We start from the raw sequence: 10,868 nt of genomic DNA, 5'->3' as shown, positions 1-10,868 counted from the left end.
AAGTTATTCTGTATTTATAACAATTTCTTTTTCGTTTGGAAAAAGATCACGTAATTATTTTATTGTCCTATGTCAACATCATCCAGGGAGCCGGGGATAATTATTTCGCGACCTTCCTCCCACAAATAAAGGAACAATAGAAAAATAGAGTAACTTTATTATAAACTAAATTTAGCATAGGAGAGGGTCACCATGCCAATAATAATAATAATAATAATAATAATAATAATAATAATAATAATAATAATAATAATAATAATAATAATAATAATAATAATAACATAAGTCTTATTAAAAGGGTGACTTCATCTAAACAAACTGATTTGGTAGAGAATAAAATTGTCGAAACCCATTTTTTCAAAGGCAATACTTCTCGATTGATTCATTTGACAAGATCACCGGTCAGCAATAAGATGGGAGGACTTCTTTACCTGTCATCATCCCTGGAATGAGGAGGTCAAGTGACCAAGAGCCTGGCACACGTATTCGGATAATTTTTCTTGAATCTATCACCTTAACTGTGGAAAATGCATTACCGACTGCGCAGAAAATCTGACCGACCTTCAGCTAACTTAAAAATGTTCTTTCTGAACCTTGAAAAAGAAAACAAAAAAGCTGGAGGGTATTCATTTCTTTCCAAGGAGGATATTTTGTATATGCAGCTCCTTAACCCCAAAATGAACAATCACCATTAAAGGAAAAATGAATAAGTGACACACAAGAGCATATTATTCTATATTTCCTCTCCTGGAACTTTTACATTGGCACTGATTACACAGAAATTTGGTTGAACAGTGTACATAATTCAAGAGTAATTTCATTCAGGAATGTTGAGAATCCCACAGACAGAAATTAACAGACAAATTATAATATAGGAACATTTTACACATCATGAATAAATGGTGAATAAGTCAGGAATAAAGTTGCCAGGCCGTGAAAAACATTTACCTTCCTTAAAATTTATCTTTTGGAGCCTCAAAATTTCACTGGCTGTCATAACATGAAAATAATCTGGAAATTTTACATTTAAAAAAAGTCTGACAACCTTTACACCTTTCATTCATTAAAAAGTACAAACTTTTAACACCGAATCATTTAAGTAAATGTCTCTAAGTACTTCTGTGTAATTCTCCATAAGTCTTTATTTCCCTTTCTTCATTCATTCTCTGCTGCGACCATTTTACTATCTTTTATGTAACAATTACTGAATAGTTTTAGTGGAAAGTCAAAAGAAAGGTACACGAGACATGAGAGCCACTCAGAATATTAAAATCAAACACTCAGGAGGATTTAGGAATGATTAGGCTACATATAAATATATATATATATATATATATATATATATATATATATATATATATATATATATATATATATATATATATATATTACATAATATCTATATAATTTCATCTATATTTTTACGCAGATATACAGCGACAACAAGTATTTTCAAAGATGTCATTCTCCCGAATTTAAGGTTTGTTATGGACCTATTCTATATGAGTTTATATACTATGAAGAAATCCTATTTCAGTAGTGTTTATTTTTCTTTTGTATTCCTTCTCCATCCTATCGGCATTTGAAGACTATGTCAGCTGTGCTCAAAAGAGAACTAAATATTTTACCACTTATAACATTTCATTATACACCTTGAGTAATCTTTCAAATAATGAATAGCATTTCATTATACACCCAGAGTAATCTTTCAAATAATGAACTTAAGTTATCTTTGACATCATGCGTCGTAAACCAGAAGTGAAATGTATGCAGATTAACAGTTGCTTAAAAATAAACTATAAGTTTATTACCTTTCTTAACTCATTTTACAATACTGCTAAGGCGTTTGACTGAGGGCACTTTCGGAAATTGGTTTAGTCCTCAAAATAACTTTCTATATACAAGCAGAAAGATTTGAAACGCTGGAAAGCGAGAATTGAGAAGGGGGGGGGGTTTAATTTCAATTTTCTTTTCATTTCGGAAAATGGGACGTTGTGGCCCTTCGGTTCAGTTGCAATGCCATTAATACAATGCTTATTATTATTTCTATGATCTAAATGATCATCCAAAATGCTCACGGAGAAAAGTCAAGTGTAGCATAAATGGTCTTTTGGAATAATATACTTACTAATCTATCATTTATATCAACTATTAACATTAGTTAATAGTAAATAGGACACAAATGAAGCCTCTTTATAGAAATATTAGTTAGTAAGATACAATGACGGAAGCATCCTCATTATTAAATAGGGGCCTTATAACCTAGGGCATAAGGAGGAGTGCATTTTACTCAGGGGCACCAGGGAGAGAGGCGGCAGGATTCGATCCAGTAGCCTGTGCCCCCGGATCAACGGAAGAATAAGGAGGCGGGGGGCCTTTTCAACAGGTGCTTGCTGGTACGGAGGACCTGCCCCGTAAGGAGCGGATGTCGGAGCAGGGTAAACGTAAACCTGCCCTCCAGGTGGTGGGTAACCCATCGGACCACCAGCTGCTGGAAGGTATCCTGCGGGATATCCTCCCATTGGCTGAGGGTCATAAAAGCCCGCCGAAGTAGGTAGGAAAACTCCAGGTTGGCCAGGGTTCATCACCGGCTGCTGAGAAGACACTGGAGAAGGGTTCCTGTTGATGACTCGACCCGGGTCGTTTAAGCCGTGGTTTAGTTTTTGGTACTGCTTCTTAGAGTAGCAGGCTAGACCTATGCAGCCAGCAGTGCATACCACTGTAAAGCAAAATGGAAAATATATCAGTGGTTTTGAGAGAGAGGGAGAGAAAAACTAACCAAAAAAAATCACATAAACCTCTTGATAATTCATTATCTTGCCATTTTTATGGGCTACATAATTTCAGGAGTTCGTAAATGCTTCGGCATATTATGATATAAGCATAAATGTCTATCATGTCCCCTCTGTCACTGACTTCATTTGATTACCACCAAATTACTTTTTTTCAACCTTTTAGGCTAGTTCTTAGTACCGCACCTACCTGTTAGTGCCAAGGTCTAGACCTTGATTAGTATCGTACCCACCTATTAGTACAAAGGTCTAGACCTTGATTAGTATCGTACCTACCTATTAGTACAAAGGTCTAGACCTTAATTAGTGCTGCACCTACCATTAGTACCAATGTCTAGACCTTGATTAGTACTGTGCCTACTTATTAGTACAAAGGTCTAGACCTTGATTAGTACCGTACCTACCTATTAGTACCAAAGTCAAGACCTTGATTAGTACTGCACCTACCTATTAGTACAAAGGACTAGACCTTGCTTAGCACCGTACCTACCTACTAGTGCCAAAGTCTAAAGTTAAGTATACCTTAGTTTTACCAGACCACTGAGCTGATGAACAGCTCTCCTAGGGCTGGCCCGAAGGATTAGACTTATTTTACGTGGCTAAGAACCAACTGGTTGCTTAGCAACAGGACCTACAGCTTATTGTGGAATCCGAACCACATTATAGCGAGAAATGAATTTCTATCACCAGAAATAAATTCCTCTAACTCTTCATCAGCCGGCCGCGGGAATTGAACTCCAGCCCATCGAGTGACAGTCTGAAGCTCAACCGACTCGGCCAACAAAGGGCAGTGTCAAGGTCTAAACCTTGCTTAGCACCGTACCTACCTATTAGTGCTAAGGTCTACACCTTGATTAGTACCGCACCTACCTCCTATTATAATCATTAGTGCCCCCACAACATCAGTGGGATTGACGTCACCATCACCATCGAACAGACTGTCATGACTCTTGCCTATACTTATGGTTGTGGCGCCGATGATGAAGAATGTTGCTCCGGAGAATCCCAGGCATATTATCAAGGGCAGGCTCAAGGCAAAGCCGCAGACCTGAAGAGAGGAATCGGATGAGTTGTAGGTCTTGACGAGATTCGAGAGCTAAGAGGATATACAGGTGAAACATATGGGACCAACATGCAGATTTATCCTTAGAAAACTCACATCTATTTTTGAAAGTAGAAATGAAGGTGGACAGTATGTAAGTGAATGATATTGAGTTAGTTTTGTTGATGAATACGTGCACACTCGCTGTGTGTGTGTGTGTGTATATATATATATAATATGTATCTATATACATATATAGATTACATGAAGATAAAAAGGCCCATAAAACCTTATTTGAACGTTGCAAACACATATTTCGAGCACTTCCTTCTATGCCCTGTTCACTGGTAAAATATGGACGGATGATGTGTTACAAGAGTATATACAAGGCCCATAAAACCTTATCTGAATGTTGCAAACATATATTTCGAGCACTTCCTTCTGTGCCCTGTTCGCTGGTAAAATATGGACGGATGATGTGTTACAAGAATATATACAAGAGCATATGTAAGTGTGGCAGTAAGTCCCTGTCGGTATGCAGGTGACCGTTGACCCAGGAAGGATTGAAATTAAACTATTCCCCGGTGTTTTTGGCCTCATTAACTCCCATCTGTCGACGCGTCCGGTGGTCGAATTTTCTGGAACACCTGCTTGAGAAGAGGCCTGAGATTAACTTGTTGATGTCATCGATTTCCAATGTCCTCCTGACAGGTTCATATTGTTGGTCTGATTGATGATAGCAGATTCCAGCATCTTCCTTTGGTACCAGTTTATGGTATGGCCTTTATCCCTAATACTAGGAAAATCCCCGAATTCTCTGAAGCATATCGCACTGATCTTTTGTGCTCTGTTAATCTTTGTGAGATGGATCTACCCGTCTCCCCCACGTAAATCTCATTATAATTGCTGCACGGAATCTTGTAAACTCCGTCTTCTTCCCCCTCTTTTATTTAAGTATACGTTAAAAAGCGAGCCCCCGATGGATTTGGAATAATGGAAAATAAAATGATTATTAGACCTGAGATGTTCTGTAGCTTTTTGGATGTTTCCGTCGTACGGAAGCTTTATTTTGTTGTTATAATCTATTTGTCTGTTGTGAGTGGAACCCCTGTAGTGTATTCTATTCGCTTTATTAATAGCCTTCTTGATGATGTGTGATGGGTAGAGCTGTTGCATTAGGTGTTGGCGGATCGTGTTGAATTCTTTATCTAAATACCCATTTGAACATATTCTAAGCCCCCTGAAGAATAGGTTACACCCGACCATGATCTTTACGGAGACATCGTGGTAACTTAGGAAATGAAAATAAGAAACAGTGAAAGTTAGTTTCCTCTATACTGTGAAAACACATCTGTTCTGTTCTACTGTGATTAGTACATTTAGGAACGGGAATTTTCCGTCCCTTTCCCATTCTGTTTTAAATTTTCTGGTCGGAACTAGTGAACTTAATTTATTAAAAAAATCCTTGAAATCTCCCCTGCCGTTGTCCCAGAGAGTAAAAATATCATTTACGCACCTAAGCCAGATCATATTGCGGGGTTTGACAGACGACAAAATTTCTGTTTCGAAATATTACATGTACAGGTTTGCTAAAAGCGGGGATAGGGGACTGCCCATGCTACAGCCAAATTTTTGTTTGTAAAAATTACCTTTGAAAGAAAACACGTTGTCAGTTACACAGAGGTTGATTAGTTTTAGTGTTTTACCAATGCCAGGAGGAAAACGTTCTTCATATGGTTGTAACTTCCTCCTTAGAAAGGACAACAAGTCGGCGATCGGGACTTTGGTAAATAATGACTGGACGTCTAAGCTGAGCAACCTGATGTTGTTTAAGGAGATATTTAAACTGTTAAATTTTTTTATAAAATCCTCTGCATGTTTAACGTGGGAGGATGAGAAGGTTTCAAGAAATGGTGATAACAGTTCTGCAAGCCATTTGGATAGTTTACACATGAAAGAGCCCCTGCTAAATATTATGGGGCGTAGGGGAATTCCATTTTTATGTGTTTTTGGGACGCAATAAAAATAGGGGGGAGAGAGAGGTCGATTGTCTTGAATGACTCTGGTAATTCTATATTCTTTTTATTACTCCCTACGGTTCTAACTGGTTTGTCAAATTCGGCAGCAATATTTGTTGTGGGATCTTTCGTTAATTTATCATAGGTATGCGCATCGTTTAAAAGTTCTTGAACTTTATTGGTTTACGTCTCCTTATCTAAGAGAACTATTTTCCCGTCTTTGTCAGTCTTTGTGATTATGATACCCTCCCTTTTCCTTAACCTAACTAACGCATTTTGGAGCAGCGTATGGAATAGTCTTGGCTTACCCAATAGTGTGCTGAACCTTTCTACCCATCCCCTCATCGCAGAAGAACAGACGATGTTAAATCTTGGGGTTTCATTCGCTCTAAAACCAGGTCCCGAGAGTAATCCTAATTTCTTGGTTGCGTTTGATAAACATTTTGCAAAAAACAATCATGACGAAAAAGATGCATTCCTCAAAGGCATTTTGCTAAATGTCTTGGAGCAAAATAGCAATAAAAATTCGCTCCCGAAAAGATTCCAAAATGCGTTAGTTAGGTTAAGGAAAAGGGAGGATATCATAATCACAAAGTCTGACAAAGAGCAGAGTGTGTGTGTGTGTGTGTGTGTGTGTGTATGGAGAGAGAGAGAGAGAGAGAGAGAGAGAGAGAGAGAGAGAGAGAGAGAGAGAGAGAGAGAGAATTTGCAGAACACCTCAACTTTTAGCTTACCCGCCAATCAGATCTCAAATAACTGGGTCCCCTGTGGTACCTGTACCATGCAATAGGCTGCTGTACCACGACTACGGTTGTGGGAACCTGTCGGCATGCACCTGCCGATCAAAAAAAAATTATATTAACAGGTTTTCTTAAAAAAACAACTGTTCTTGGTACGGCAAATGTGCACCAGCATTATGTGGAGAGAGAAATAGAGATAGAGTGGGAGAGATACAGAAAAACTTTCACACTTACCCTGCATTTTAACGTTGAAATTTACACTCGGTTCAAGTAATACAATTCTCAACACATTTCCTCAAGTTCATTTACAAGTCTTTTATCTCTAATCCCTGTAAAACGCAAAAGAATAAAAGGAAATAAGCTGAAATATTCGGTTCACCATCGAGTAACAACTGTTGCACAGTTGCCAGACAGTCGGAATAAACGTGGGACGTTGCCTACATCAAACAGACACGCCTTTCCAACAGCGTCTTGTTTACGTTTACTCAACACACAAGTTTGCAGAGCAAATCACATGCTTGTAACATTTATAATAAAAACATGGTTTTCGAATGTCATCATAGTGAGAAACTTTAACAAGCGTTTCATGTCGAGGATATATTGATTTCCGGCCTCTGAAACATCTTGAACAAGCAAAAAATGCGACGAAATCTGTACAGCCGCTACAGCGTATAATCAAGACCACCGAAAATAGATCTACTTTTCGGTGGTCTCGGTATAATGCTATATGAGCTGCGGCCCATGAATCTTTAACCACAACGGTGGCTTATCCTATATCGTTGCCAGAAGCACGATTATCGCTAATTTTAATTTGATATGTTTGATGACTGGAGGGTGGATGATCAATATGCCAATTTGCAGCCCTCTAGCCTCAGCAGTTTTGAAGATCTGAGGGCGGACAGAAAAATTGCGGACAGAATAAAGTGCGGACGGACAGGCAAAGCCGGCACAATAGTTTTCTTTTACAGAAAACTAAAAACCTCAAAACGAAGGGCGGGTAACCCTGCGATCTTCGTAACACCGGGTCTGAAGCAACACTGTAGGCGTTAGGAGAACGATTTCTTGCTGTGACACAAAGCAGTTCGTGACGGTCCCGGAGAAATATGACGAAATCAATCCGCCGGTAAACCTGATTTTAAGCGACGGCGGAAAATGAAGTTTACTGGTAGCAGAGTGAAATGAGTGTTTTCACCTATATTTATTTAGTTCGTGTAATTGAAATACTACGTGAAATGGGGTTATGACCAAAGACTATTATATACCCAAAGTACAATGAATTCTACGTTAAGCGATATTTGTGATATATATATATATATATATATATATATATATATATATATATATATATATATATATATATATATATATATATATATATATATATATATATATATATATATATATATATATATATATATATATATATATATATATATGTGTGTGTGTGTGTGTCTGTGTGTGTGGTGTGTGTGTGGGTGTGTGTCTGTCTGTGTTTATATATTCGTCAGAAGCAGTGCTATCCAGTTATCTACAAACGGATTTGAATGTTTTCTTCCGTAAGATCTATATTTCCAGCCATTGAAAGACCAGCGACGTTCAAAGCTTTATAGGGACGGCCAACTTGGTGTCCTTTTCTTGCCCAGGCCCGAAGAAGACAAAGTAGAAAATAGAAAGAAGTGAGGAGGTGCAAAACCACGAAGGAAAACATCCACGTATTAAAGCAAAGCTAATCTAAACAAAATAAAGAAAAATGAAACTTTAAAAGCATTTAAACTATTTTATATGGACGAAGAGACGATATAGATTCTTTGTCTTGTAAGTTGCGCGAGAAACGGTTCGCAAGTTGTTAGCCAAGTGAACAAAATGTCGGCGCAATGAACGCGAATAAAATCAGATGTCAAGATATTTCTTTATTTCTAATATCAGACGTCAAATTATTTCATTACAAATTGCAGTAGGCTATCCACATTTTGATGGTAACTGGCTGGAAAGTTTCCCAGTGAAATAGTTTTCCTAAAGAGAGAAACAGAGACAGGTGGAAGAGTGGAAGAGAGAGAAGAGAGAGAGAGAGAGAGAGAGAGAGAGAGAGAGAGAGAGAGAGGTGGAGGGGTAGGAGTAATCAAGAGAGACAGACAGACAGACAGACAGACAGACAGAGAGAGAGGGGAGTGAGTCAAGAGAGAAAGAGAGGGGAGGAGAGAATCAAGAGAGAGAGAGAGAGAGAGAGAGAGAGAGAGAGAGAGAGAGAGAGACAGGGGCTTAGTCAAGAGAGAGAGTGAGAGGGGAGGGAGCGTCAAGAGAAAGAGAGCGACAGGGGAGGGAGTCAAAAGAGAGAGAGAGAGAGAGAGAGAGAGAGAGAGAGAGAGAGAGAGAGAGAGAGAGGGGTGGACGGAGAGTCAACAGGTACGTGAATCTCCCAGAACTCTAATGAGGAAAGTGTTACTCTTTAAGTAAGACGCTCTCATTGCCTGAGCTGTTGCTTTGGTATGCGAGGACTTCAGGGCGCGCCCTGCCCTCCCCACCCCCACTGAGCAACACAAATACTTCCTACTTTTGAACGTGCTCTGAAATCGAGTAGAAATTTTTAATTACTGTTGTATTTTTACTCCTTCTCTTTCTCGAGGTTTTTATTATTATTATTATTTTTTTTTGGTCTATCACAGCCATCCTATCCGACTGGGGGTTTTTACAGTGTGGGGTTCTGGGTTGCACCCTGCCTCCTGAGGAGTCCATCACTTTTCTCACTATGTGCGCTGATTCTAGTAGCACAATCTTCTGCAGGAGTCCTGCAGCCACTTCGGCATCTAGTTTTTCCAGATTCCTTTTCAGGGATCTTGGGATCGTGCCCAGTGTTCCTATGGTTATGGGTACAATTTCCACTGGCATATTCCATATCCTTCTTATTTCAATGTTCAGGTCTTGATTATTATAAATTTTTTCTCTTTCTTTCTCATCTACTCTGGTGTCCCATGGTATTGCGACATCAGTGAGTGATATTTTCTTCCTGATTTTGTCAATCAACGTCACGTCTGGTCTGTTGGCACGTATCATCCTATCTGTTGATACCATAGTCCCACAGGATCTTTGCCTGATCGTTTTCTATCACTCCCTCAGGTTGGTGTTCGTACCACTTATTACTGCAAGCTACTGTAGATGATGTTTCTTGCACAGGCTCGAGTGGAGGTCTTTTGCTACTGAATCTTGCCTCTTTTTGTACTGGTTCCGCGCAAGCGCCGGACATTCGCTTGCTATGTGGTTTATGGTCTCGTCTTTCATATTGCACTTCCTGCATGTGGGTGAGATGTTATTTCCATCTATTGTTCTTTGGGCATATCTGGTTCTTAGGGCCTGATCTTTTGCGGCTGTTAGCATTCCTTCTGTTTCCTTCTTGAGTTCTCCCCTCTGAAGACATTCCCCTGATTCATTGCTGGCCAGTTCTTTTGTGTGTCTCATGTACTGTCCGTGCATTGGTTTGTTGTGCCATTCCTCTGTTCTGTTTTTCATTCTCCTGTTTCTGCATATTTCTGGGTCTTCGTCTACTTTTATCAGTCCTTCTTCCCATGCACTCCTCAGCCACTCGCCTTCATTGGTTTTCAGATATTGCCCCAGTGCTCTGCTCTCGATGTTGACGCAGTCCTCTATGCTTACTAGACCTCTCCCCCCTTCCTTTAGTGTTATGTATAGTAGGTCTGTATTTGCTGTTGGGTGTAGTGCTTTGTGTATTGTCATATATTTTCTAGTTTTCTGGTCTATTATTATTATTATTATTATTATTCAGAAGAAGAATCCTATTCATATGGTACAAGCCCACAGGAGCCATTGACTTGAAATTCAATCCTCCAAAGAATGTGTTCATTAGAATGAAGTAAAAGAGGGTAAAAAAACAGAAAAAGAGATAACTAATTAGAAGAGAAAAAAGCAACAAATTATTAAATAGATAAGAGCAATTAATTTTTAAAATAAAAGGGAATTGTATTAGTACAGCCACAATTGCAACGTTTCACAAATAATGATGGATAAATAAGAATGACAACCTGGAATTACAACCGTTTCAACTTAGTTATCTAATCCTCAAGTATGTATTGAAAACAAGAATATGATAATTTGTTAAGAAATACAAATTAAGAAATACAAATTAATGTTAATGTTAATAGGCCCTATTTTCTGATTTTCACTTTTATCTGTACGTTGTGCTTTTATTGTTTATTCCCATTTTTGCCTTTCATTTGCAAATAATTCAAAAGAATACATTGTAAGGCATCATGAAGATTCTATT

The 10,868-nt window shown here is 38.6% G+C and overlaps 1 protein-coding gene across 1 annotated transcript; it reads right to left on the bottom strand.

Moving 5' to 3' along the window:
* Nucleotides 1–1,424: 1,424 nt before the first annotated feature.
* LOC136847948 (uncharacterized) lies at nt 1,425–9,478 on the bottom strand. The gene is made up of 4 exons (XM_067119968.1): nt 9,283–9,478; nt 6,587–6,687; nt 3,663–3,888; nt 1,425–2,719 (listed from the first exon to the last, which is right to left on the bottom strand). The coding sequence occupies exons 1-4, from the start codon at nt 9,476–9,478 to the stop codon at nt 2,256–2,258; spliced, it is 987 nt and encodes a 328-aa protein (XP_066976069.1). The 3' UTR covers nt 1,425–2,255.
* Nucleotides 9,479–10,868: the final 1,390 nt, after the last annotated feature.

This window comes from Macrobrachium rosenbergii, chromosome 18 (genome assembly GCF_040412425.1).
Source record: "Macrobrachium rosenbergii isolate ZJJX-2024 chromosome 18, ASM4041242v1, whole genome shotgun sequence".
Lineage (NCBI taxonomy): Eukaryota > Metazoa > Arthropoda > Malacostraca > Decapoda > Palaemonidae > Macrobrachium > Macrobrachium rosenbergii.
The sequence above is the reverse complement of the archived record's forward strand: the minus strand, read 5'-3'. Positions and strand labels throughout refer to the sequence as shown.